At 53.8% G+C, this 26,173-nt stretch overlaps 9 protein-coding genes across 9 annotated transcripts; 5 read left to right on the top strand and 4 right to left on the bottom strand.

The window, feature by feature from the left end:
• Positions 1 to 1,528: 1,528 nt before the first annotated feature.
• Positions 1,529 to 2,440, top strand: CCM_00992 (RNA polymerase II mediator complex component Med8, putative; the record flags this gene model as incomplete). Its single annotated transcript, XM_006666150.1, has 2 exons — positions 1,529 to 1,656; positions 1,723 to 2,440. 2 exons carry the CDS (start codon positions 1,529 to 1,531, stop codon positions 2,438 to 2,440), a joined length of 846 nt encoding a protein of 281 aa, XP_006666213.1.
• A 680-nt stretch (positions 2,441 to 3,120) lies between these two features.
• Positions 3,121 to 3,758, top strand: CCM_00991 (Glutathione-dependent formaldehyde-activating, GFA; the record flags this gene model as incomplete). Its single annotated transcript, XM_006666149.1, has 4 exons — positions 3,121 to 3,296; positions 3,370 to 3,402; positions 3,482 to 3,527; positions 3,585 to 3,758. 4 exons carry the CDS (start codon positions 3,121 to 3,123, stop codon positions 3,756 to 3,758), a joined length of 429 nt encoding a protein of 142 aa, XP_006666212.1.
• Positions 3,759 to 3,928: 170 nt separating this feature from the next.
• CCM_00990 (uncharacterized protein) lies at positions 3,929 to 5,077 on the bottom strand (the record flags this gene model as incomplete). The annotated part of the gene is made up of 3 exons (XM_006666148.1): positions 3,929 to 4,341; positions 4,395 to 4,901; positions 4,960 to 5,077. The coding sequence occupies 3 exons, from the start codon at positions 5,075 to 5,077 to the stop codon at positions 3,929 to 3,931; spliced, it is 1,038 nt and encodes a 345-aa protein (XP_006666211.1).
• A 3,102-nt stretch (positions 5,078 to 8,179) lies between these two features.
• Positions 8,180 to 9,615, top strand: CCM_00989 (uncharacterized protein; the record flags this gene model as incomplete). Its single annotated transcript, XM_006666147.1, has 4 exons — positions 8,180 to 8,224; positions 8,274 to 8,803; positions 8,853 to 9,015; positions 9,076 to 9,615. The coding sequence occupies 4 exons, from the start codon at positions 8,180 to 8,182 to the stop codon at positions 9,613 to 9,615; spliced, it is 1,278 nt and encodes a 425-aa protein (XP_006666210.1).
• A 212-nt stretch (positions 9,616 to 9,827) lies between these two features.
• CCM_00988 (ribonuclease P complex subunit Pop2, putative) lies at positions 9,828 to 10,757 on the bottom strand (the record flags this gene model as incomplete). The annotated part of the gene is made up of 1 exon (XM_006666146.1): positions 9,828 to 10,757. The coding sequence occupies one exon, from the start codon at positions 10,755 to 10,757 to the stop codon at positions 9,828 to 9,830; it is 930 nt and encodes a 309-aa protein (XP_006666209.1).
• Positions 10,758 to 11,014: 257 nt separating this feature from the next.
• CCM_00987 (uncharacterized protein) lies at positions 11,015 to 12,057 on the top strand (the record flags this gene model as incomplete). Its single annotated transcript, XM_006666145.1, has 2 exons — positions 11,015 to 11,099; positions 11,525 to 12,057. The coding sequence occupies 2 exons, from the start codon at positions 11,015 to 11,017 to the stop codon at positions 12,055 to 12,057; spliced, it is 618 nt and encodes a 205-aa protein (XP_006666208.1).
• A 426-nt stretch (positions 12,058 to 12,483) lies between these two features.
• CCM_00986 (sulfatase) lies at positions 12,484 to 14,203 on the bottom strand (the record flags this gene model as incomplete). Its single annotated transcript, XM_006666144.1, has 2 exons — positions 12,484 to 13,515; positions 13,586 to 14,203. The coding sequence occupies 2 exons, from the start codon at positions 14,201 to 14,203 to the stop codon at positions 12,484 to 12,486; spliced, it is 1,650 nt and encodes a 549-aa protein (XP_006666207.1).
• Positions 14,204 to 17,207: 3,004 nt separating this feature from the next.
• CCM_00985 (ras GTPase activating protein) lies at positions 17,208 to 22,239 on the bottom strand (the record flags this gene model as incomplete). The annotated part of the gene is made up of 2 exons (XM_006666143.1): positions 17,208 to 17,592; positions 17,645 to 22,239. The coding sequence occupies 2 exons, from the start codon at positions 22,237 to 22,239 to the stop codon at positions 17,208 to 17,210; spliced, it is 4,980 nt and encodes a 1,659-aa protein (XP_006666206.1).
• A 1,262-nt stretch (positions 22,240 to 23,501) lies between these two features.
• CCM_00984 (chorismate synthase) lies at positions 23,502 to 24,819 on the top strand (the record flags this gene model as incomplete). Its single annotated transcript, XM_006666142.1, has 3 exons — positions 23,502 to 23,536; positions 23,603 to 23,788; positions 23,841 to 24,819. 3 exons carry the CDS (start codon positions 23,502 to 23,504, stop codon positions 24,817 to 24,819), a joined length of 1,200 nt encoding a protein of 399 aa, XP_006666205.1.
• Between the last annotated feature and the right edge of the window lie 1,354 nt (positions 24,820 to 26,173).

Below are 26,173 nucleotides of genomic sequence, written 5' to 3'. Positions count from 1 at the left end.
CGAATCCCGGGGCTGGAAGCCGCCGCCGTGATTGTCGCTGCCCGCACAACAAGCACACCCATTCTACAAGAAAGAAGACATGGTCACGGCAGAGCAAGAATACATTTCTACTCAGGTAAGTTGCTGCTTATTTCTCTGTTTTCTTTTCTTTTTTTCTTCTCCGTTTGTTTTGCGCAATGGTAGACCGTTTGTTTGGACGCCGCTCAGACCCGGGGGCCCTCTGAACAAGTTATCTTGTCGGGTTGGCAGACTTTCTTTATATTTACCACCTTTTATCTTCCTATTTTTCAATTTCTTTATCGCCTGTGACACGAACTGCTGTCAAGGAACTCCTTTGCTCTGACACACTTGGCCAAGATATACGTGCGAATGCACGCACGGCAACTTGCGTACCTCGCAAAGATGCGCTTTTATTGGTTAGAGATGAGCCGCCTGGTACTCATTCCAGCCCTCCCCGACGTTTGGTGCTTACTTTTTAGGGATGTGGCAGTTTGAGAAACAGGGACGGTATCCAAGAGGAGGATTGGTGAATTTTGAACGACAACCAGCATAAGCCGCTGCACAACGGATCATGATGGGCTGCCTTTGTGGCTTACTGGGTTAGGGGCGGTTGAGGATGTCTTCAATGGCGCCCAAGATACTGCGGAGGACAAATTTGGACGACAACCGCATCAACCACTACACAACGGATCATGCTGGTTTGCTTATTGGGTTAGGGGCGGTTGAGGGCGTCGTGATCGATGCCCAAGAGACTGCGGAGGAGAAATTTGGACGACAAACACATGAAGCACTTCAAATAATGCTGGTACTTGTGCCCTTGTGGTGCGCCGAAAGGCCTTGTTGGTGGGATGCGGGAGAAGCTCGTCTTGGAGGATGCCAGACACGGCGCAGGAAATGGAAAGGGCCAGACCCGGTACTTTTTTGTACGCCTTTTTTCTCATTAGCGAGAGACAAGGTGAGCTGCGAGAAACCAAGCAATGCATTTGGTTCAAGTGCAAAGGGGGATTCACATTGCGCTCACACCTGGACCAAATTCTCTTCAACTATTCAGTGGCAAAACAGAATAAGAAGAATAATAACAAGAATAATAACAAGAATAATAACAAGAATAATAATAATGATAAGAGCGACAACATGACTAAGCACAAAAAAAAATAAGAAGAAGAAGAATAACAGCTCCCACTATTACGTGAGCGACAAGTGGGAACTGGGCGCTGGCAGAAAATAGTAGCTAGACTTTAATGCCAAAGAACTATCCTTCGTATCATGTCTTGGCGAACAAATAAATACTCATTTGTTTTAGACTTGAGATGTACTTTCCTACTACCTCTTGCTGGTGAAAGCCGCCAGTCTCGGATGCTTGATACTTGACGCGCGCCGCAGGGTGCTGCCCCACGTTCCTCCTTCAACCTCTTGCCACGCCTGCGTCTTGCGCGACACGACAGCAGCCCGCACACAACAGAGGGAACACAGGGCAGGCCATCCGTTCACGATCCTCCGTACCAAAAAGTCCTAATCCAGACCAGCCATGGCGCTGGGTCTCGACGATGATGAGCTTAAGTCAGTGGAGCAGATCCTCTCGCGCCTGGCGCAGCTCTCGAGCAGCATCCAGAGCTTAAAGCTGGACATAATCAAGAGCAACCCCCTTCCCCATCCGTGAGTTTTCTTGTTATTTACAACGGCCTTCCCGGCCCCGATTCCTCTCTGACTTGAAGTCCACAGGGACTCGCTACACGCCTCGGCCCAGATCCTCCAGCGAAACCTGCAAACCGTCCTCGACTGCCTCGCCGAAAACGCCGACCTCTTTTCACGTGTCGCCGTGCGCCCGTCGACCAACTATCCGGGCCGCGCGCATGAGGCCGTGCTGACGCAGCTGCTGCGGAAGAAGCTCGAGCCCGACGTGGAGGAGCTCGTGACCAGGGGGCGGGAGACGGCGCGGCTGGCGACGCCGGCCGGTGTGGCGGGACTGCAGGCCCTCTGGGACGAGCTGCGCGCGTGGACGCAGAGCCGCATCGCCGACTATGTGCGGGATGAGGCGGGGGGTGCGTATACAAAGGCGGAGAGGGAGATGGGCACCGAGGGGGTGAGGACGGGCCTGCGGCGGGATATCGACGACGACGACGACGACGAGGATGAGGACGACGACGAGGAAGAGGAAGAGGAGGAAGAAGAGGAGGACAAGGCGGTGGTGGTAGGGGCAGGACTAGGAGGGGATGAGCCGCCGGCACCGCCGAGAGGACCGGAGATTGAAACGCTGCTGTGGTTCTCGGCGCGTGCGGATTTCGACGTCCCGCGGAATATAGACTATGAGCGCAAGGGGGCGGCGGTTATGCGTGGACTGGACGGCATCAATATTCCGCCGCAGAAGATGGAGGGCGTCGACTTCCCGGTGGAGAATATGGGCGGCGTGCACCCGGCTGTGAAACCAATGCGGCGGTAACTGCTCTTGGGCTTGCAGGGTTCAACATTCGGCGTAAAAAAGGCTTCTATTTCCCTCTCATATTTTCTTCTTTGGACCATGGAGGCTTGCACGGTATAGTAGCGTATTCACAATGGTTGGGGGTCTAGATACTAGGCTTCATGAGACAATCCATGGGCAACATAGTACACGCTGGGCGACATGCGCCTATTCATGATATAAAAAAGCATCGTTTGATCAGTTCATATTACACGGAAGAGTGATGTGCAGGGGGGCGGGCTGCTTTGAGGTCGGCCGCTCGAGCTTCGAGCTAGAGGGAAAACCGGGACTGTGATTCATTCACGGCAGAGCCGCAAATCGGAGGCGAGGCTGGTGAACTGGAGTCTGGGAGTCTGGGAGTCTTCCCCAATTCCCCAACAATGACAACTGTCATGGTTCATCACCAAGGCTACTTGCATTGACGTTGTTGAACGCAGACTTGTCATCCATGACTTAGCAGAGTCCATTGCCGTACTTTTCAACCAGCAACATTCAGCGAGAACCCTGCCATAGCCCTGCCTCGCTCCTCCATCTTAGCGTCTCAAGACAAGCCTCCACCAATAACTACACCTACACCCATTCAACACGGCAGGTCGTCATCAAGCATCACATTCATTCATCCATCCATCTACTACCCTCGGAGCCACTTCCGGCAAAACATCATGGACGCTCGCTGCCACTGCGGCGCCGTTCGCTTCAAAACGCCGCTGGCCGCGCCGCTGGCCACGTACGTTTGCCACTGCGACACGTGCAAGTCGCTGTCGAGCTCGGCGTTTGCCATGTCGGCCATTTTCCCAAAGTTTGAGCTCCCGCCCTCGGAGCTGCTGAGCTGCTATACGTGCGTTTGTGCCCCCTTCCTGGCGGTCCGAAAAAAAAAAAACCGTTGCTTGTGTGTGCTCATACTTGGGTAGACGACTGACCTCGACGGGGGCCACATTGCATTGGTATGTTCATCATCCAGCCCGGAATACCCGAGTTGACTTTTACCACGGGGCGTTTATTCACCTGCTGCTTTCTCCCCAGCTACTTTTGCCGAAATTGCGGCACCAGAGTCGTTCACAGCACAGACGTACGTCACCTACGAACCGGGCCACACGACCTAAGCTAATCGTGCCATGCACCGCAGGCAAAGAATGTCGTGTCCGTGAGGGGAGGCTGCATCTCGGGCATCGACTGGACCAAGGCCGTCCACATCTGGACCAAGAGCGCCATGGTGCCCATCCCGGAGAGCTCCGAGTCGTACTCGGAGAACTCGTCGGACAGCAGCGGGCAGGGGCCAGCGCAAGAAGTGTTGGACTGAATGCGAGTTCAATCATGCCTATTTCCCCCCCCCTTCTTTCAGGGTATGCAGTTGCAGTTTGGTGTGGCGTTGAAGGGGAAAAGATATTACCGGGAATATGGAGAGGCGCCAAGTTGCAAACTTTTGTACCACGTTCAAACGTATTATTCATCATTTTTATACAGATCATACTACACGAGCCGCTGGTCGGCACTCCCACGTCCCTCGTTGCTCTCCCGGGAATCCCGCGCACCGCCGGGCGTCGCCACGTCCGAGTGCTTGGCCGGGTCAAACGCGTACAGCGGAAGCTCCAGAAACACGGTGCGTTTCAAAACGACGGGCATGCGCACATACAGCTGCGGCGGGAACGGGATCAGCGGGCTCGTGCGGTCGAGCCAGCGCTTATAGCCCGCCCAGTTGTTGTCCTTTTCGTAGCGCTCCTTGGCCTTGGGCCGCTCCGAGAGCGGCATGCCCGAGACGAACAGGAGGAGGAGGGTGAGGAAGACGGGCCCGAGGATACTGGCGTACAGCGCCTTGTAGGCTTGGCCGCGGACGTACCCGTCGGCGGCGGCGGACACGGCGATCATGAAGAGGGCTTTGTTTGCTGCGTTAGTCTGGATGCACCCGCGGGGGTGGGGGGGGGGGAGCGCGACGTACACCATTGGATAATAATGTCCCCAAAGTAGTTCGGATGCCGCGACACGGCAAAGAACCCCGAGTCGCACACCGCGGTCCGGTTGCTGTCCCGTGTCTGCCGCGCTCGGAAGAGGTACTTTTGCACGTCACTGGCCGCCTCCATGACGAGCCCGACGGCGAAGAGCACCACGCCGGCAACGTCCCTCGCAGTTCCAAAGGCGCGCTGCGGGTAGCGCGCGACCGCGGGCGCGTTGAGCAGCGTGACGGGCAGCGACACGGTCCAGACCCAGACCATCTGAAAGACCCAGAAGCCGAGAAACGATAGGAACTTGCCGCGCATCTCGTTGAAGCGCTCGTCCTTGCCGGTTTTCAGGATGCGGAAGAAGAGGAAGCCGGCGAGCCGGAGCGACCAGGCCATCATGAAGAGCGAGACGACGAGCTGGCGGGGGTGCGCGCCGTGCGCGCTGCCGCCGCCGAGGGCCAGTGTGAGGACGGCGAGAATGGTAAAGTTGAGGCCGCCTGCGAGGTCTGTACCTTGTTTGTTAGTTGGAGGGGGGGGAGAGGGTACGGTAAGATTGCAACGGACCCGTGATTTTGTCGAATTGAAAAGCATAGGCGACGAAGAAGCACACGAGCTGGAAAGCGACCGTGACGAGGGCCGTGATGCCTAGGTAGTAGTCATCGAGTACATGCGTCGGTGCCATTCTTGCGGTGCGCCTGTTGCTTGAATGGCTAGCAGTAGAATAAGCTTCTTTTCGTCACCCTATATATGTACATTCTTCCTCACGTGCAAAATGGACAAAAATTGCATGACTGTGCTCGGGGCAATGATTCCTCATCCAGCGGCGCCTGGTGAGGTCATGGACCTGTTCCATGAACCTAGAGCGACCGACCAAAGTACCTTTTTGCAGCCGCTTGGCTGCGTGAGGTACTTGCCAAGCGTGGCGCCACCCCCGATCTGTATGACCCTTGGCAGCGACGCCGCGATCTGAAGATGTTCAACAACGTCGGCTCGACGGGTCAATTTTTATTTTTCAACACTGCATTTTTCAAATAAATCTTATATAGATAGAAATAGGGAGCAAGCTGGCGGCATATCTGGGGTTGTCCTCGAACAAGCCCATTTGACTGGAATCGATCCCTTATCCGTATCCGGTGAGGAGTGTGGGCTGGGACAAGGGCCGATGACATCGATGGCAACCCGAAGCACCTGCAACATGTAGCCGTTGCATCGACGACGAGGCCGTGACTGGGAAATTCGGCTATATTATATCACCGTAGGAGAACTTGTCGGCTCAGCCGGCAGATTTGCAAAACTATTTCCTCCATGTTTTGTTTCACATTCCAAACACAGCCCGCGTCTTCAACGCCGGGGCCGGCGCAAAAGAAGACTTACAACCCGGTGCTGGAAGAGAAACGTTAGGGCGGCCGGATACATCTTGGCTAATTTTACGGAAACAGAGAACCGGCTCGTCTCCGTCAAAACTGTCCTCCCAACCCGTCTTTGCAGACAATCGGTCTGTAGTTGGCTGTTGGAGAGAACTGTCGACGAGAGCGAGAGCAAGATGTACGTTGGGCGCCACGAGGAAACATGAGAGCCGCCCCCGACGGCTCGAATCTCAACGTCGGATTTTTTTTCTGATTTTTTTTTTCGAGTATTTTTTTTTTCGGCAAGTCCTGAAACGTACACATTGATCAAACTTGTTTGCCTATGCCGGAGTAGACAAAAGAATTCGCCAACACGCGCTCCTCTCTGCCTTGGAAGTATCCCATCACCAGTTAGCAGTACTTGTATGAAATAGAAACTGAAACTCTACTTGGATGACGTGAAAGCATTCCATATGCATCCGCCACGCCTCCAGCTCGACGCTCGACGATGCGGCTCAACGTGCCGCTATACCCGCTGCCGTTCAATGACCTTGTAGCACGAAAGCCGGCGCCTTACGGGCCCGTAGGCAGCCGTGTGTCTTGGTCGTCTTTTTAATTTTTTTTTAATTTTTTTGGCGCCGCCGCGAAGTCGTCTGGCGCAACCAACCAAGTAGCCGCAGCAGGATGTGGCGCGCTCTGTGCTCGCAACGTCGGTGACTTGACACGGCGAACTAGTTACGTCGTCTGGGAGGCAGCCAGTCTGTTCATTAGTTATTATAATAATTAGTAAAAGAAGTGGGATGGTCATTGGGGAGGCATTCATGTCATGCACTCCATACCTTATTAGGTAGTCATCTGTCTGTACCTTTTTCGAAGTTGCAAAGTTCGGTGCGGCGGCAGTATGGGATCAAAGCCTGCGGGAATTCTTACTGCAACAGCCCGATAGCTACATAGTTTCAGACTCAATACTGACACCTGTCAATTGCAACGCGGCCAGATTGCGAATAACGTATCCTTGGTGATATGAGGAATAGCCAAGGGATGATGGGGCAAAAGCCAAGCCGACGGGTACTGCTCTCGGCATAAGACGCATGCACACATCACCTTGCAGAAAGCTTACCGCTGAACGGGTTGACCTATAATATATTTGTGCATTGGCTTGCGGTCAGTGAACTGGTGGTCAAATTTAGGCGAATTCTAGCGTCACCTCTTCTCTGTAAATTCCGTCTTGGCCCTTGTAACAAGCTGTAACGCTGAACTTCCTAAAGTGCGCATACAGTTGAAATACAGTCTGTGCACTGTACGCACACTAACCTCCATCACACCATCCATGCCGCAGACCGGTTTCGCCTCAATATCACCCTTATTATGCTATTAATATAGCCTATTTCCGAACTCCAGGACTAGTTACTAACTACTCAAATCGTACCACGTCTGAGAACCCCATGGGTCCATGGTTCATGCATCGTCCATCGTCCCGAGGATTTCACGAATGGGCATTGAGCAAAAGGTTCGAACGCACACTCAGATACGGGTGGGATAACTGCAGCCTCGTCGCCATCGTCAACATGACCAGCGATAGACTTGATCAAGGTCGTACCCTCTCTCCATGCCTTCTCTACTAACCAATTCTCCAGAATTCTTCCCAGGCCACTCAAATGCCTGCTTTGCAGAGCTGTAACACGACCCGTCTCATCGCTAGTAGCGCCGCCCACCAGCCCAGGTTTGACCCTCGGTTTCGCCTCCTGCGCCGCAGAACATTTCTACATAATCCCACAAGATATGCAACTTTATTTAACCATTTATCGTACTTCCTACACGGAGTGGCCACGTCGTCGCAGGCTGCGTGCAGCGAAACAATCACCCGCCCGTTGAAACGCGGCCACGCTGCCCATTTCTCGTGACACCGTCTCTCAACCAGTCTTTTGTTTCCTCCCTGTCCCCTTTGTTGACCTGCCGCGTTGCACTGTGTACATGGTAAATAGTGACGTTTATTGTCGTCCCATCTAACATGATCTTTCTGTAGATAGCCCACGCACATTTTCTGTGAAGCCCCCCTAACCACGTCTCTCGTTTTTTCCACGGTTCGTACGGCCATCTTCTTCTCCGGTTCGCATCCTAAAGAAAAAGGGTGGACGGGTCATTTCTGTTTGAACAGCCCCTCATGCTAATTTCACGACTCGAGTGCAAAGATCCATTGACCCTGGAACAAAGTCAAGCGCTATCCCCGTCAAGGCCATCCCTTCCTGAGACTTGCTTGTTCGGCGTCACTCGATGCTCATTCGCTTGCATCTCAACCAAAGCCGTTTTCTCGCCCTCAACTCATCAACGGCAGGCCCGTTTCCGCAGTCATTACCAATACCTCAATTAATTCCGAATTAATCTTTTTTTTGGCGGGCGCCGACATCTCTCTAGGACAGGCCTCCGGGCTGTTGAGAATGCGGCCGCTTGCTGTGTACGCGCTCTTGGCCTCGGCCGCTGGAGTAAGATTGAAAAGCCCGTCTGAATGACTACCTCACTGATTATGTTTAGCTCGTCACTGCTGGGCCAGTTTCTGCGAGAAAGGCGACCGGAAGGCAATCCGATTCAGACCTACTGAATCAACTAATTCGGGGCCTCCAAAACGGTGGGAATGGAGGGAACGACAACGGAGGCAATGGCAATGGCAATGGAGGGAACGGTGGAGGAAACGACGGGGCTGGGCTTACCCTGACTCCAGCACCGGGCTCAGAGACGACAATCACTCTCAGCATCACGCCCGGACAACCGTGGCCAACTCAACCTCCACCAGCAGGCGCGCCCCAACCGCCAGGCTCCGACGTGCCCTCATCGCCACCACCATCACAAGATCCGGGACTGACCCTTGGCCCGGGATCCAATACCACGATTACTAGCCAAATTGTGCCTACATCCGGAACTCCGCCGTCCGGAGCACCGGAGGCAAGTCCGCCGCCAAACCCCACCTCTTCCTGCGGATGCCCGCCGAACGCATCTCCTCCCGCCAACCCGCCTCCTATGACGCCCATTCCTGTGTTGCCTCCTCCCCAAACACCACTTCCTATGTACGTCGCATCTCCTTGGGCAAAGTTTCTTGTTTCTAACCGCCTGAAGCATCCAATTATCCTTCATCACCGTTACGACGTTTGCAGATGGCCCAGCCCCTACTGTTACCATTACAGAACGGGCGTCTACCATCACACAGACGATTACCCAGCAGGTCGCCACTGCAAGCATCACGTTCATTGGGGGCAACTCGCCCCCGAATGGCAATTCGGTAAGTATCCCATTGCTGCGAAACGAGGCGCTGCTTGATTGTTTTGACAATTCGTATTAGGATCAATCTACCGTCACCGTGACTGTCACTGTCCCCCCTGGTGGTGATGCCCAAGCCCCTGATGCGAGCCATCCCACCGTGATCGAAGCCACGCCAAATAAGGACGGCAACGGAGTCGGCGTCTCCGTCATCTCCATCTTCAACCCCGGCGCCCCAACACCGACGCCTCAGCCACGACAGTCCACGTCTCTTCCTTCGCCTCCGCCGCCCGCCGCCGAGATCAACCCGCCCGCGTCGTCCACAACCAGCAGCTCGTCCACCGTGGTCCCGCCCACAGAAAACTCCAGCCCCGCGCCAGCGCCTGCCGAGTCGTCGTCGACCAGCGCCCCTCCGGCGGCCGAGACTCCGGACACCTCGGCGCCGCGCGAGTCGGCCGTGCAGGGACCGCCCAGTGTGATCGATTCCACGAGCACCACCCCAGCGCAGCCAGCAGTCACTGTCCCCCCGCCGCTGCCGATTGATCTGTCAGGCGTCAAGCTGAGCAGCCAGCTGGACCTGGGCAACTTGGTGGTTGCGGCCACCACGGCTGTCCAGACCTAGATTGAATCGGTTTCATAGTATCGAATTTGCACGTTGAAGGATGTGTATGTTTTGTCTTCTTGTTTGTACTCGTGTTTAGGTGTAGACTTTTTTTCCCATGTTCCCTTTTTTTCTCCATAGTAAAAACAAAATGCAAAGAGCTCGTCATGTCGCAACTATCATACATGGTGGTTCTTGGGTATCATATGCACACATCACTTCCCACGGTTCTCTCATCCAGACTTGTCCGCGCCGGCAGCGGCCGCTCGGTTGGCGAGCCGCATCTTCTTGGCCTGCCGCTTGCTTATCTGCGCTCCGTCTCCCAGCTGCCCCGGCTTGCGCTTCTGGTTCTTGCCACCCCCGGGCGTGTCCTCGGGCACGCCCTGCTGCGCAACGCCCTTGCCCGGATCCTCGGCCGTCTGCACGATATCGACGATGCCGCGAAACCCCGTACGCTTGATGCCCTCGTTGACGACGACGCCGCGGGGCAGCGCTCGCAGGCCCTCGAGGCCCCTCTCATGCGGCAAGCCCCAAACCCCGAGCAGGTTGACCACGTCGGCGGGCCCGCGCAGCCCCAGCGCGCTCCTCGCCTCACTACTCAGCACGATTCCCCGGCCGCGCGTGGCGCGAAACAGGCCTGTGACGTTGCCGATAAAGGCGGCGCGGGCGCGGGCGTCGGCGGCGTTGAGCAGCTGCGCGTAGCACACCTCGAAGCGCACGCCGCGCGCGACGGCGGCCATGCACGGCTTGGGGCGGAAGTGGAAGCGCGTCGCCGGCTGCGCGAGGTCGAGCGAGATGAGGGCGACGTCGAGCGTCAGGCACGCGTTCTGGAAGGCCTCGGGCGTGGTGGGCCGCACGGCGACGAGGTCGTACACGGCGGCGAGGGCAGGCAGCCGGTAGCTGGGCGCCGAGGGGTCTGCGAGGGGGAACGTGGCGCGGTGGAGGATGTTGGGCAGCGCGAGGCTGGTGGTGGTGGTGGTGGTGGTGGTGGTGGGCGCGAGAGGAGGGATGGGGCAGGATGACGGCGCCGTGTGCACGGGCTGGTCGAGCTGGTGGTTGATGGCGACGCTGGCGTAGCCGAGACTGCGCGCGGCCGCGAGCGTCTGCAGGAGCTTGTCGGGCGGTGTCGACGGCGACCAGGCAATGTTGAGGTCGTAGAGCATTGTTGTTGGTGGCGGGCGGCGCGCGCGTGAGCGCCGAGGCTGTTGCGCGGTATCGGTGCTGAAGCAGTGGGGAGGGGTATTGTTTTCGCTCGGGGGTGTGTGTATTGTGAAATTGAGGGGGAAACGTCTCGGTATCAAGTAGTTGACCTGCAAAGAAAAGGCCAACGTTGGAAATCAAATACGATAGTTACTAAAAAAAAGGACCAAGTTTGATGTTGGGAATTATTTTCAGTGGCTCATGGAGCTGCGCCACAGCAATGACAGAGTACGCCATACGCCACATAGGGGCGAAGTGGGGCTCGTCTCAAAAGCACATGGAAAACACAACTGATATTACCGCTAGTTAAGAGTTTTATAAGCTTCTATGCTTGCGTCACCAGTGGCGCTTGGGAATCGATAACCATTTGCTGTTTACAACTTCCCATCTTCAACTACATACCTACTTTCGTCGATACCTAGTTTCGTGGAATCGCCTCTCAATTTCTTCAACCATCCTCTTGACGCCAGTCTTTCCGCTAGACACGCGTCCCACTCTCGAGACGAAAAAAAACACCTGACTGCGTCTTGAGCTCGCCGCCACTTGAACAACACACCCCGCTGCTTTGGCTTGACCCTGCCTGACTGATCCCCTACTGAGCCGAGACACTTTCACCAACTTTGTCAACCCCCTTTGCCGCCGTTTCGAGTTTCTCTCTGCGCTTTTGTCGCAAGAACAAGAGTACGACACCGAAAGAAACGCCACTCCCCACCCCGCTGCAATACAACAGGCAAAAACAAGATGGCCTTCTTCCTCGTCTGCGGCCAGCAGACCTTTCGCTCCGAAGTCAAGGGCTACGAGGGCATCGTCACCCAGTGCCACCACTGCGGCAATATGGGTGCCCGCGTGCAAAAGGAGCGTCCGTTCTTTACCATTTGCTACATCGTCAGTGCCCCCCCGCCCCTCCTGCTAGAACAAACATTGATGCTAACAAAAATCGAACAGCCCGTGATCCCATTCACTATTTCGGGATACCAGGACGTTGTCTGCGGCATATGCAACTTTCACCAACCACTCGACAAACGCCCCGATGTCATGGCCATGGCCAACGACGGCGGCGGCGGCGGCGGTCCGCAATCACAGCAGCAGCACGGCCAGAAACCCCAAGGCAACAATAATACTCAACAACAGGGATACAATCAGCAGGGGCCGCCGCAGGCACAGTACGGTCCTCCACCGCAGGGCTACTACTCGCCGCCGCCGCAGCAGGGCGGTCAACAACCTCCACCGCCACAAGCCTGGCAGGGCCAGCAGCATCAGTAAAGCCGACGGCGTGTTGATTTTGTATTTTGAATTAGGGGAGCGATGGTGTTGATGGGGGTGCGCTAGGGGCGCGGGCAGGCACTCCAGCTGAGTGTCAAGGGAAGGCTGCCATGGCGGCCATCGGTGTTGAAGAATGTTGTCCAAGTTTGTATATCTGAGAGCAACGGTTCCGCTTCACTTCCCAAGAGTTGTATGTGTCTTTGCAGGAAGTAATCTAATCCCTGTACGATTTAGACCCTTAATCACTCGTTTTCATAAAATTGATAATGCATATCGATTGATTCATGGGCTCCTAGAAGCTCTTCATCTTGGTATCTTATAAAAGCCCGCTATATAAGGAAAATGTGATGCAAATTTCCCCCTCAAATGATCCATTAATGCTGCCAGACACAGCACGAGGCCGTATCTGCATGTTTTGCCCATTGCTTAGCTACGGGTCGAGCTGATTACGCCGCCCTTGTTGATCTCATATCCGTGAGTGTCGACATACGGAAATCGCGCCTTTCTCTCGAGGTCGTCGAGCGGAATGGTGGACCGAATATACTTTTGGCGACCGTCATCGACGGGGTCGTGGTCCCAGCTAGTGAAGGCGCCAATCTTGAGCGCATCCCAGACAAGGCGACGGCTACGCTGGGATAGAAGGACCTTTTCGGTAATGGAGTCAAAGTCCCAGCGGGCCTTGGCCTCAGCCTCGTACTTTTCAAAGACTGCCTTGGCTTGCTTCTCCTCCTCCGTCTGGGGCTCAATCTCAACAAAGCGCGCCAGGTTGTCAAGCTCATGGGGGTCCTTGTCGAGGTTGTAAAGCTGGGGTTTGTCGGCGGGACAAGTGATGTATTTCCAGGGACCCCGACGGATCATCATCATGGGTCGGACAGTACCCTCGCCGGTATACTCGGCATACACGGTGTCATTGCCTGTCTTGCCTTCAAGGTGGGGCATCATGCTGACACCGTCCATAGGCAGATAGGGTGCCGGCTTGACGCCGATGAGGTCGCAGATGGTCGGTAGCAGGTCCAGAGTTGACACATTCTGGGTAACGCGGTGAGGTTGGAACCACTTGGGGTAATTGACCAGTAGAGGAACTCGGACAGACGACTCGAAGTAGCTCATCTTGTACCAGAGGCCACGCTCGCCAAGCATGTCACCATGGTCGCCGCTGAAAATGATAATGGTGTCTTCAGTCAGACCAGCATCTTCCAGGGTCTGTAGGAGCCTGCCGATGCAGTCATCGACGTAGCTGACGGAGCCGTAATAAGCACGCTTGGCACGCTTGATCTGGTCGTCAGTGAAATCCTGTTCCCACAAGTCGCATACTCTCAATAGACGCTGGCTGTGCGTGTCGAGGTCCTCCTTAGCCATGCGAACCTTGGGAAGAGCGATGTCGACATCGTCATACAGATTCCAGTACTTTTTTGTGATGGTGTAAGGGTCATGAGGGTGTGTAAGAGAGACCTGAGCCTTGTTAACCCAATGTTTCAAAGACAAACCAGTGGTGATTGTAAAGTGAGTGTGGTTAAGGATCACTTACCGTGAGAGCAAAGGGGCGTTTGTTGGGTCCCTCGCGAACGTGATCCCACAGATACTGTGTGCTGCGGTACATGACCTCCTCATCGTAGTCAAGCTGATTGCTGCGACCGCAAGGTCCAGCCTGGAGGATGGAGCTGGCATTGTGGTACCATTCTAGGCGCGTTTCAGGTTCATCCCAATTGACAGCCCAGCCAAAGTCGCCGGGATAAATATCGCTGGTGAGGCGAGTCTCGTAGCCGTGGAGCTGGTCGCCAACAAAGTGCATCTTGCCGGCTAGAGCGGTGTGGTAGCCCTTGGTTCGTAGGTAGTGGGCATAGGTAGGAATCTCGGAATTAATTTGAGAGGCATTGTCGAAGGCGCCAATTTTCATGGGAAGAAGGCCGGTGATCATGCTCATGCGCGAAGGGGCGCAGAGAGGAGACGGGCAGTAGGCCGAGTCGAACTGGACCGAGCGCTCAGCCAAGCGGTCGAGGTTAGGCGTCTTGATCTGAGAGTCCGGGTTGTACATCTTCAGCTGCGGTGCGGCAAGCTGGTCGGCCATGATGTAGAGGATGTTGGGCTCGCCCTTGCTGCCATTGGGTACGCCACTGTCGACGATAGAGTTGAGATCGGGAGCCATTGTGGAGATTTCCAACAGAAGTCTGAAAGTTGTAAAGGTGTGAGAACTAGAGAAGCAAGGCGGCACTTATGCTTCGAAAGGAGTGTGTGTTTGATAGAACAAAGACCAAGAGGCGCTAGAGCTAGAGCACGACTTTTTGTCGGCAGACAATGCTGCACAGTAGAGAAATAGGTGATTGTAATAAGGGTAGGTAGAAGCGCTACTTTCCCCCGGTAATACACACAAAGCCAGTTTCTCACGAGGGCCCCTTTCTCTCTCTCTTCACAATGGACAGTACAACAACGAGATAACCCAATGGTCTCTTGATCAAGTAAGAACAGCCTTGGAGATGGTGGAAGGAGAATAGTGGGACGGGTGACAGGCGATGGCTGAATGGTGTAAGGAAAGAGCAACAAAATAGTGGCTGAATTTACTGATTGATAAAGTCAATGGTGAAGAATTGGAGGAGGAGACGAGGTTGGGGCAGGTGGGCGATATTTATCCTTGGGGTCAGGACGGCGATCGGACTCCGGACCCGGGGGGGGCGACGCCAAGGGGGGTGCGAGGGAGGGGGGGTGCGCGTGTTGTTATGCAAATAGCGAAGGAAAAGCCGTTGAAGCAATTGTATATTTTGGATTAGCGCATGTGGGTTTGTAATTGAGAGAAGGCTGCGGACTGACTTACAGTATTACTTGGCCACATACAAATTACTGTCGGCCGTGCACTGTGCCGGGGATGCGACAAGCAAGAGGCACTGTGTAATGACTGTGTAATGGGGAACGAGACGACCAGGTAGGGTTCAACAGGTTCAACAGTCAGATGGTGCAGGGAAACCTCGCCTTGGCGCATATCTGGGATGAGACGCCTTCAGCAAGCCAATAAGCCACTGCCCGGACTGGAATGGCGTCCCAGGTCTTTCGATGAGAGAGCCAGCCGTGTTGGCCCCACGCTAGGCCGGTTCTGATATGATGCTTGGTGGCGTGTTCGTGTTCGAAATATCGATTGAAAATACCGAGTAGGACTGATGACCATGGTTGAGAACTCTGAATAGGTCGAGGGAGTGATGCATCTGAGTGGCGGCCTGAAGTTGTCACGGCTGAACGGGGCAGCGGCGGTTGGTCGCACCTGCCCAACTCTGTTTGCACTCGTGACATTGCAAACAGCCGAGTCTTTCTCCTCCACCATCCGGCGCCGGATATCGGACCAGCTTGCCTACACCAATATTCAATATTAGCATTCAGCGCATTCAGCGCCCCCGGAACTTGGTCACGCGCCATGCTGCCTCTTACCTCTTATTACTCCTTGTCTCACCTCTTCGCCCCCGGCTCCGATGCTCCTAGAACGGCGGTGTGACCACCACCCAGGTCAGCAGCAGCCAAAATACGACGCCCGCCCAAGCACTCGTCGAACCAAACAAAGTCCACATAATACTACGCCTCCTCTCAACATTCGCCTTTAACGTATCATTATTATTAGCCTGGCTTTCTGCCCACGCCGGCTACAACTCGCGACACCAAACTAGCGTATACAGTACAGCTGCACTGTATAGACATTTTGACAACTCTTTCGTTATCCTTTGCTCTGAGCACGCGACTTCGGTCGGCTCTTGCCAATCTTTTTCTTTTACCGACAACCAGACATGCCTCCGAGCCGTCCGAGACTCCTGAACACCAGAATGAGACTGCTGTTTCGTGTCTTCGGCTCATTCACACCACGGCTTCTACCAGCATCCCACACCCCAAACTGTCATGTCTTGCTGTCATGTGGCTTCAGCTTGACCTCTGCGTCTGCCTCTTTCCTTCTAGTCAATGAGCGGGGCGAATCGGGCTTAGACCACTGAAAATCAGGCGACTAGGCGCATCCGCGAGGATTGCCTATTTCGTGTTTGGAGACCAGAATTGCGCAATCTCAACTCTACTTGGTATAAGCCAGTAACTACTAAGGTAGTTAGGCCCTTCTGGATGCCACTATTATTCAACCACCCGAGATCCGCTAGCCCCAGGTCCGCCGACACCCACACGTACCCTTGCTTGACCTTCGAAACGCATCTTGGCTCGGGGCCTCCGGTCTCCGAGCGCGTGGCCCTCCGTGCAGAGCCGGGGTCAAGGGGATAATTGCAAGCGCAAGCAAGAAGCAAGCCAGCATTGTGTGCCCCTGCTTTGCATGCCGGGGCATTGCAAACTTATTATGCAGCCTTCTTCCGTCCCGGTCCGGCCCCGAAATCCAAACTCCCGTCCGCCCAAATCGCCCAACGCGCCCGAAAAATAATTCCGTCTGTGTCCAACAGTGACGCTCTGACATCAGACAAAGCGAGCCGGTTCACGTGTTATGGTGCAACCGCTCTCGAACCGTCTAGTCACCAACGATCAACAGCAAACTTTAACTCTATCGTGTCACAGCATCAGTAATTATGCAAGTGTCACCGTAATCCAATTTTCATCGGTCCGCTACTTCGCCTCGTTATTTATGCACTCAAGCCATGCGCACGACTTTCAGCTAGGGCACAAGGGGGATCCAAGTCTAGAATTCTCCCCAATGCGAAAAAGGTCGTACAATTGTTTGTAATTTCTATCCATTTCCTATTCACAAAATGCTCAGACCACCCTTCCCTTCCCCTGTACGTTTCCGTAGTCGTCCCAATTCCCCTTTGCCAGCTTTCGCCCAAATATACGCCGTCTCTTGAAACAGATGTAGAAACCTGCATATCTTGCGTGTCTGCTTAACACACGCACACACACACAACTCGATAACACCATGCGAACAAACCAACAAAAACAATCAGCAAGAAAAGAAAACCAAGTTGAAAAACAATAAAATCGTGTCAAACACAAACCAAGGGCGTGAACGCCCAAACACAAAGAATATCTCACGTAGACTCCGCAATGTCAACAATGCCGCAAGAAAGCCTCATGTCTCGCGCCATCAGCCATGCCATTATACAATGTACCACAATAGGGCCAAAATTACATGTAGTTGAAGCGACAAGTGTCGTCAAAGAAAGAAAACTCGACTAGGCCAGCCACGGTTACTGAGTGCGGTAAAACTTCTTGTACACCAGGTGCAGCAAAAAGTTGACGTTGAGCTTGAGGTTGCCCTCAAAGAGGTGCACAAACTGATGGGCCTCAAACTGCGCCTGCAGTAAATCTTCAATGTTGACCACGGCGCTGGCGCCAGGCATCTGGACGTGACCGCGCGTGCCCTCAATCACAAACACGCCGACCTGATCGCACGAGATCGTCACATTGATCTTTTCCCAGTCCGACATGCCCTTCCACAAGACGAGCACGCCCTTGTCCGAGAGCGAGCGCGCGCTGTACATGAAGCTGCCAAACTTGGGCACCTTACCGCTGCGCTCCAGCTCCCGCTGGTGGTTGTATTGCTTGGTAAATGGCATCAGGAACCGTTTTTTGCTATCCTAGAGTTAGTCCGAGGTTTTGGTGCCCAGTCAATTTTTCTACTTACCCTTTTTTGTTTTGTAGCGTCATCATGGCCTGTTCAATGTAGTCATCGTAGCTCTTTCTTTGCTGTTCCAGGTAATTGGCTTTTTCATGAAGGTTGCCCAGTGTCAAGTTGACACCCTCAAGCTCACGTTGCCTTTGACCTCGCCGTTTGCTCTTCGAACGGATGTCGCTGGCAATGGCATTGAGAATATCTTGGTAGTTGTTGTGCTTGGAGATTCTACCCATCTGCTCCAGGCGCATCACGTTTTCAAGGGCTGTCCGCTTCAATTCGTAGTATGACATACGCGTCACATCAACCATGTTCGAGTCCGAGTATGCACCATGGCTGCCACTCGGGGCAAAGTCCTCTTGAAGGAGCGCCGCCCACTTGGCATCATCCTCGTCCGTAATGGGCTTCACGAGAATCTCCAGAAGATTAGCACCAGTCTGCACACGAATAATATATAGCACACAGCGCTTCGTCTCCATAAACAGTGCCTTGACTTCGGCATCTGGGTCTTCCACGTCGTGGAGTTTGGGTGTCAAGAACATCTGGATGTCCGACGATCCGGCAGCGCTCATCTCGCTCTCATTCGTCTTGGCGCTACCTAGATCCTGGATGATCTCGCGTAGCACATCGTCTCTTGTAGGGCATATAAAGGGAAGTTGGGACACAATGAGGTTGTGAATGGCAAATACATCAGCCATTTTGATGTACAGAGTTGGTTTGTTCTTGGCGTAGAGGTCGTTGAATTCGTCAATATCGAAGGTGCTCTCGGCGTCGGGTACGTTGATGAGTTCGCTCACGATGCGACGCAGGCGCTCGACAGATTCGGCCACAAAGGCATTCAAGGGCTGTAAGTAGACGTTCTCGCCACCAAATGGTCGGCCTGAAGCAATTTGGCCAATGACCTTTGCTACTTCACCGAGGTTACGCTTCTGCAGGGGGCTCAGCGTCTTCTCAATAACACCCACATTTTCAGGAGAAACGATAGCCGGCTGGAGATAAAACTTCCAGTACCAATTCGTCACAAGTTGGAGAAGAATGTCAGGCGAGTCACGGTTAAAATGCTGGCGCAGCGAGTCAAACATCTGCCGGCAGAGAAATCGAAGGCCATATGGCGTCTTGAAGACGTGGTCCTGCATCGCAAGGAAGAATTGATCGCAGATTTCTCGCAGGTCGCGCAGGTGGTCGATGAAGAGTCGACGCGTCTCAGGGTCGCGAATCGCAACCTCACGCGGGACGTCCAGCGGCCTGCCATCTGGGCGGCCTGTGCGCAACTCTTCATTATTGATGGCAGCCCGATAAATCTGCATAGGATCGCTTTCCAAGTCCAAGGCAGGATCCTCGACAATGTTGTCGCGCACCAGCGGGCCGAGGACACCTCGCAAAAATTTGCGGTCTCGTGGGGATCGTGTGTAGTTGGCCAAAAGCTTCGACCAGAAAAATGTGCCCCGTTGGTATTCCTGAAGGTTGCGGCTGCCTTCAATCTCCTCGCGGATAGACCGAGCAATAAGTTTGAGCAGATAATATTCTTCACGACGCTTCTGTGCATAACCAAACATAGCCATGACTAAAAGTTCGATCCGCTTGCTTTCGCCATCAGGCGTGCCTTGCTCGCGCAGACGCTTGAAGAGGCGAGCGAGGTATTGGGGTTGAGTTTGAAGGCAAAAGAACAGCTGCTGATACGATTCAAGCTTCTTGCGGGAGCCCTTGTTTAGGGCTTTGAGGTCGAATTGGTTGGTTGAAGAAATGGAAGAGTTAGCCAGCATTCCCATGGATGGTCCACCACCATAGTTGTGCTGGTGTGAAACAACCTCGTCCAGTGTGATCTTATTCTTCACCAAGAGGGCAATCTTGATATCGAGCTGGTCGATGTACTGCTCCAACATTTCGTTTTGTCGGACCTGCTGCACCACAGTCTTGCGCATGCGTTCAAATTCCACCTCTTCGTTGAAATCAAAGTCACTGTCATTAAGCAAATGGACAAAGTTCTTGACGGCGTTGACAGGGGGATTCTTTCCGGTGGTCAGGCTCTTGTACGCTTCGCCCTGCACCTTGGCACGGACAAAACTCTGGATCTTGATGACCTTTTGCATGTTTTCATCAAAGAAACGCTTCTTTTCTTCGAAGCGCGCGCGGACGAGAAATGCTCTGGCGGCGGATTGGAGCTCAACAATGGTTTCCTCCTCTTCGAACAGTTCCGTTAAAAGGTCGTCAACACGAGCGCGCTCCATCATTGCTTTGAGCATTGCCTGGAAAGCAGCCGTCTTTGCATCGTGAGAGACCAGCTCCTGCATAAGTGCTCGATGCTGCCGACGGTAGTTGAATGCACGAATGCGACCCTGTAAACTCGTAACTCTCGAGGTTTCGCTGTCTAGCTTATTTTGAAGAGCAAAGACACTTCGTCTCTCAAACATGCCTCGAATACGGGATTGTAGTTCGACGGTACCCGGCTCGTTGAGGTGGAGACTATCCAGCTGACTTGCAATCTCACATCGAACGGCTGCTGCGCGGATGGCGGCTTGAAACATACCAATGTCGAGTGAGTGGCGCTTGACTTCCATCTTTGTGCTAAGGTGATTGGCTCTCGCTGCTTTTCCGCTGACCAAGCTTTGAAGCAGGGTCAGGGGATATATAAAGGCGTCCATTGCTTTCCGCTCGCGAGAAATCTGATTCCTGGTCAGCACAGCCCTAGCGGCCGCCTGTAGTCGCGTTGTTGCTCCGTTAAAGCCTGCCAAGAGATCTCGTTGGGCGTCCATTTGGTCTCTGAGGAGTGCTCCGCGTGCAAGCGCCTGGAGGTTGAGGACATCTCCAGAGGCTTGTTTGGTCTCGCGCTTCTGCACAATAAGGTCTTTGCGAATTAAGAAGCCTCTGGACATCGCTTGAATCTCTCGAACAGCTCCTTCGGATTGCGACATAACAGAGGTCAGATCTCGTACCTCATTCCGGGCCTTGTTAGCCCGCATTATGCTTTGGAGAGCCATAACATCGGGTTCGATGGCCCTCCAGCGGCGTTCATCATTCTTCATGTGTCGTCGGATGAGGAATCCTCGTGCAGCACTTTGTACCATGATCGAAGAGCGACGCATCTGGAGCCTATATCCCATAATTTGTCTCGTAAAGTCGCCCCGAATACGTGCTTGCAGGTTGATTAGTGCGCGTTCACCCTCCCAGAGATCTGACATGGTATCTCCAAGACGTAACCTCGCAAGAGCACCGCGTATTTGGGCTTGCAAGTCTGTCAATTGGGTGCTTTGCTCGGCCAATTCGCGGTCGACTTTCTCTTCTTCGGTTTCTTGTGGCTCGGGTTCGGGGACGCCAAAATCTGCACCCATGTTCCCAAAGCTCGGCATACTAGCACCCAACTTATCCAGTCCTTTCTGCACTGCTTCTAGTTCATGATGCTCAAACTCAAGCTGGCCGATCAAGTTTCCGATGCGGAAGTCCACTATGCCTTTTCGAAACAGCAGCCAGCTGAGAGCGTGGATACAGTATATAACTTTGGGGATATTCTTCTTCTCGTATAGATCAATGAGTTCGAATCGGAAAAGATCGGGCATCTCGACCTCGTCTAGGTAGCGAAAGAAGATGGCAATATTGTCGGAGTGTCGGAATTGAAGCTTTGGATGGCGGAATATGCGGAAGTGCCGGTCGGGGTTGAGGGCTTCGACAACTTCGGCAAGCGTAACACCGTCACGAAGTGCCTCTTCGAGTGAGACAATGGGCGGCAAAGACTTGTTGGTAATATCCCCTATCCACTCGCGTGCTTCTCCTATATGGCAGAGATACTCGTAGGCTTGCAGAAACTGACGTTGCTTATCCATCCAGTTGCGGCCTCCCCACCCGTACGCGATGGACTTGGTTGCTTTGCCACCAGCTGGCTGCTCCGCACGCTGAAGCTTGCGCCGACCGCGGAGGCCAACGACTTCCTGCGTGGGCGATGTAATGGCAAATTCATCAGCAGTGTTTGACTGTGCAAGTTTGGAGAGATTGCGTAGCTGCGTGGTGGATGAACGGCCAAGTTGCTCGAGCTCTGGAGCGCCGATGTGAGCGCTGCTGCTGGGAACCGCAGCTCCAGGTCCCCGGAGAACAGAGTCTGAGCGAGTCAGTAGCATGGAATTTGGGCGCATCGACGACATGCGAGGGGGTGATGCCGGTGAAGCTAGGCCATCAGTCTGTGAAATTGACAGTTTAGACATGTCGACACTCTGGCCGCGGAGATGGCGTAGCTTTTGCTCTGGCGATGCTGGTGGTGGCCTGTGAAGGGAGGCGGCCGGAGCTTGGGGCAGTTGGCGAAGTGACTGGCGAGCCGACGCTGCATCCCTAGTTGAAGGGCTCATTTCGCCAGATTCGAAGAGCCTGGCTCGGGCAATAACATCGCTTTGACCGCGTTTATGTGTGTGTATGGTGGTAGTTGGCTTATGAGGCCAATAGGCGCTCGAGAGGGTCGAATGTTGCGTATTTTGGGTCTGGTCCGAGGCGTAGGAGTAGCCAGACGATGCAGAGGATGAGGTGGTGGAGAGTTGGCGGGAGATGTTATTGTCGGGAGGCACAACCTCGAGGGTGTGCGACTGCCGCAGAGGATGGGGGTGAAACATGGCAGCCAGGCTCATTCGGGGTAGCAAAGCAAGAGGCCGGGAGTATTGACGTTGTATGGCAAAGTTATTGGCTCAGGTGCTTGAATATGGCGCACTAGTACATCTTCCTGAGCGTCTCTGGGTCTGAATTGGCGGTGCGCTGGAATGCAAATAGAGGAATTGTCGCAAGCGAGCAGGAAGGGGCTTCAGGACATGCCCGCGCACGCGCGAAGCAGCAGAGTTGTCGACGAGGTGGCGTGCGATAGTGGCGGTAAAAGCAAAAATAAGAGGTTGTAGATACTGCACGACGTGGCGACGTAGGAATCTTGAAAGGATGCAGGGCGGTAACACTGACTATGCCGTCACAAGCTTTGAGCCTACTGTAATTAGGTAGCAGGCTACAAGAATGGGCCGGGCAGGGGAGGGGAAGTGAAATGCGAATGAGCAAGGACCACATCGCGGGGTTGTTGCACCTGGTTTTTCGGTGGCGGCGCGGCAGGATGTAAACAAACACCCAGGCGACGGCGTAGCAACGGCCGATGAACGTGCGCCCATTGGCTGCTCGAGACCCGCTCTTTTATGAATACCGCAACCTGACTTGATGAGCACTGTTAATAGTCGGGTAGAGATGGGAGCCTGATCGCATCTAATCGGCGTATCTAAAAGCCGTGTTGCACGCTGTACTGTATTTTCGGTTTTTAGTCCATGTTTTTTTTCCCTACTTTCCCGGCGCTCCCGACAAGCTGCCATACAGGCACTGTTTGCATCCTGCGAGACATGCACAGTTCAGTTACACTGTGCGTTACGTGTGATATTATACGCTGTCGCAGTATAGCAATAACCAAGTTTGTTATCTCAAGGTTAATAATGTAATAATAAGACAGCCTTACAAAGAGGACAGAGCCGAGTGAGGACATCCTCACTCGGAGGTTGGCCCTGCAAGCCGCCCTGCGATGGCCTTGGCAAGCAGGCAGTTATCAACGCGCACAATAGTCTTCGCAGCAGGAGGCAAAATAAAGCCATCGTCGCACCCCACTACAGCGATTCATTAATGGCACAGCGATTCATTAATGGCACAGCCATTTGTTCTATTTATTACTCAACGGCGGCTGACGCAATGTACAGACAGCCTTAGTAAAGCCCCACCATACATGATGCACGTGACAGCGGCTGCCCCGCCGACTCTCCGAATACGGCGGCCGGAGCTGAATTAGTCACCAAAAAAGTAGAAATATCCCAGCCGCATTTGCTTTCGACTCAGTTCACTTGCTGGATTAAACAGAACAGATATAGGCGCCATGTCGAGCTTTGGCACTTACTTCCGCGTGACCACGTGAGTATTTTTCAACATATCTGCCCTCCGCGCAGCGCAACAGACATACTGATCTCTTGTTCACAGCGCGGGCGAATCCCACGGTAAATGCGTCAGTTGCATTATTGAGAACTGCCCGCCAGGCCTTGCCCTCACGGAAGAGGACATCCAGCCGCAGCTCACACGTCGACGTCCGGGCCAGTCGGCCATTACCACCCCCCGCGACGAGAAGGACCGCGTGACGATAGGATCTGGAACCGAGTTTGGGCGAACGTGAGACCACCCCGCAGAATGTCTAACTGTTATAATACTGACCTTCTATAAGTCTCGGAACGCCCCTCCTCCTGACTATACCCAACGAGGATCAACGCCCCGGCGACTACAAATCTCATGAAAATTCTTACCCCCGCCCCTCCCACGCCGACTGGACCTATCTCGAAAAGTACGGAATCAAAGCCTCCTCCGGGGGTGGCCGGAGCAGCGCCCGCGAGACTATTGCCCGCGTCGCTGCTGGCGCTGTCGCTGAGAAGTGGCTGTGTGAGGCTTACGGTATTGAGATTATCGCCTTTGTGTCCTCGGTCGGTAAGATTAAGCTATTCGACGATATGGACGCCCTCAGCAGTAATCTTAAGTTCCTTACGCTTGTTAATACCCTTACCCGTGATGAGGTTGACGAATTTCTACCGGTGCGGTGCCCTGACACTGAAATTGCGAAGCGTATGGAGGACCTAATTGCCGAGCTCCGCGACCAGCACGATTCTGTCGGCGGCACTGTCACCTGTATTATCCGCGGGTGCCCATCCGGCCTTGGTGAGCCTGCCTTTGATAAGCTTGAGGCTCTCCTTGCCCACGCTATGATGTCGATTCCTGCGACTAAGGGCTTTGAGATTGGCTCTGGCTTCCGTGGATCTGAAATGCGCGGGTCAGAGCATAACGACCCCTTCGTGTCTAACCCCCTTGCCAGCGAGGCCACGACACCCGGTGCCGCTGTTGGCATCCCGCCCTCGCGCCTCGGCACCAAGACGAACCACTCGGGCGGTATCCAGGGCGGCATCTCCAACGGGGCCAGCATCTTTTTCAGGGTAGGATTTAAGCCTCCGGCAACTATCGCCCAGGACCAATTGACCTCGCGCTACGATGCATCCGGCGAGGGCGTCCTCGCCACCAGGGGCCGTCACGACCCTAATGTTGTCCCTCGCGCGGTACCTATCGTCGAGGCTATGGCTGCTCTGACAATTATGGACGCCCTCATGGCTCAGCATGCGAGACAGATGGGCATGAAGATTGCCGCAGCCAGAAAGTAGGTATTTCAGGATATAGATGATTAGCTGTATACGTTAAAGCAATCGTTTATAGCACACTAAAATAGAAATAAAAAAGAATGAGCTATATTAGGAGTGTAATATACTTCTGCGGTGGTTAAAGGCGTCATGTGTGCAATTAGGAGCAAATATCACTAGCATTTACCATTTAGTCTATCCCTTATTTTCCCAGCCTAGATAACGTACACTAATTTAGTAACCTGTCCCCTAATATATTCTGCGACAAAAGGCAAGCAGTATTTCTCTAGGCTTACTTTTGGTACTAGTATATTCTCGTAATATAGCGAAGAATGTTAATATAGCTTTGTAGTCTTATCCCTTGGCGCTCGCAATCGGCCTCTCAATTTGTCGACTGCTTGGCTTTTGCTGTAATTTCTCTGGCCTTTGTCCCCGTACTTCGCCAGGCGGCACGGTGCCCATCTCTTCGGGCAGCGAACTCTAATGCCAGGTCACAATGGATTCGATCATACGAAAACCCTGACCATTCTGCGATCAGTAGGTCGGCATGCTTCTCTTTAAGCAGCTTCCACTGCTCATTGAGCCAGGCCAGGCCCTGTCCCCGAGGAGCTCGTGTGGATGGAGAGCCAAATGATCTTCGGAGCGCTCTTGTTTCATAATTGGTGAGTTTTCCTCCGTTCAAGTCGGTCGCGAGCTGCCATATCTCCTCAACAGTTTCACAATCGTGATGGATGTAATCAGAGAACACCACGCAGCGTTTCGAGTCGACAACCGCTACTTGGACCAGAAGTTTCCCGACTGACTCCGTATCCGTTACGTAGAAATTGTTCGCGTCACGTATTCTGTCAAGGCATTTGATCTCATCGTCCGACAACGCCCCTAATGTCGTCAAAGGATCCTCAAACCACCGTTTGGCATCATCCGGCGTGAGCAAATCGCAGGTCCTGTTCCGATTCAAATTCTCCTTGACCACGGATCGTATGTGCGGGTAGGTAGCACTTGCTTCAACTTCCATGATCGCATGTTTTTGGCAGAACTGAGTGCCAATGGAAGATTGCTCCTCGCATCCGGGTCTCTCACAGTTCGTGACTTCGGCCGATCGTTTTCGCCATTTTCCCTGTGCGAACATGCTACCCATCAGCGCACTGATTCCCCTGCATGTCTCATAAACCATCGGTAGAAGCATTGTAAGCTGAGGTAGCCCATGGATTTTCCATCTCAAGGTGGTGCGCACGACGGTATTGCTGAGGGTGACGACGCGGCTTTTTGCACAACCAATTGCATCTGTGGGACCGATACATCGTATCTCTTCGCGGTAATATAGTTGGCCGTCGTGTTGCGAGGATTCTATTAGCATTTGGTCAGTTTATAATTGAGA

This window comes from Cordyceps militaris (assembly GCF_000225605.1).
Source record: "Cordyceps militaris CM01 unplaced genomic scaffold CCM_S00001, whole genome shotgun sequence".
NCBI lineage: Eukaryota > Fungi > Ascomycota > Sordariomycetes > Hypocreales > Cordycipitaceae > Cordyceps > Cordyceps militaris.
This window is presented reverse-complemented; position numbering and strand designations above follow the sequence as displayed.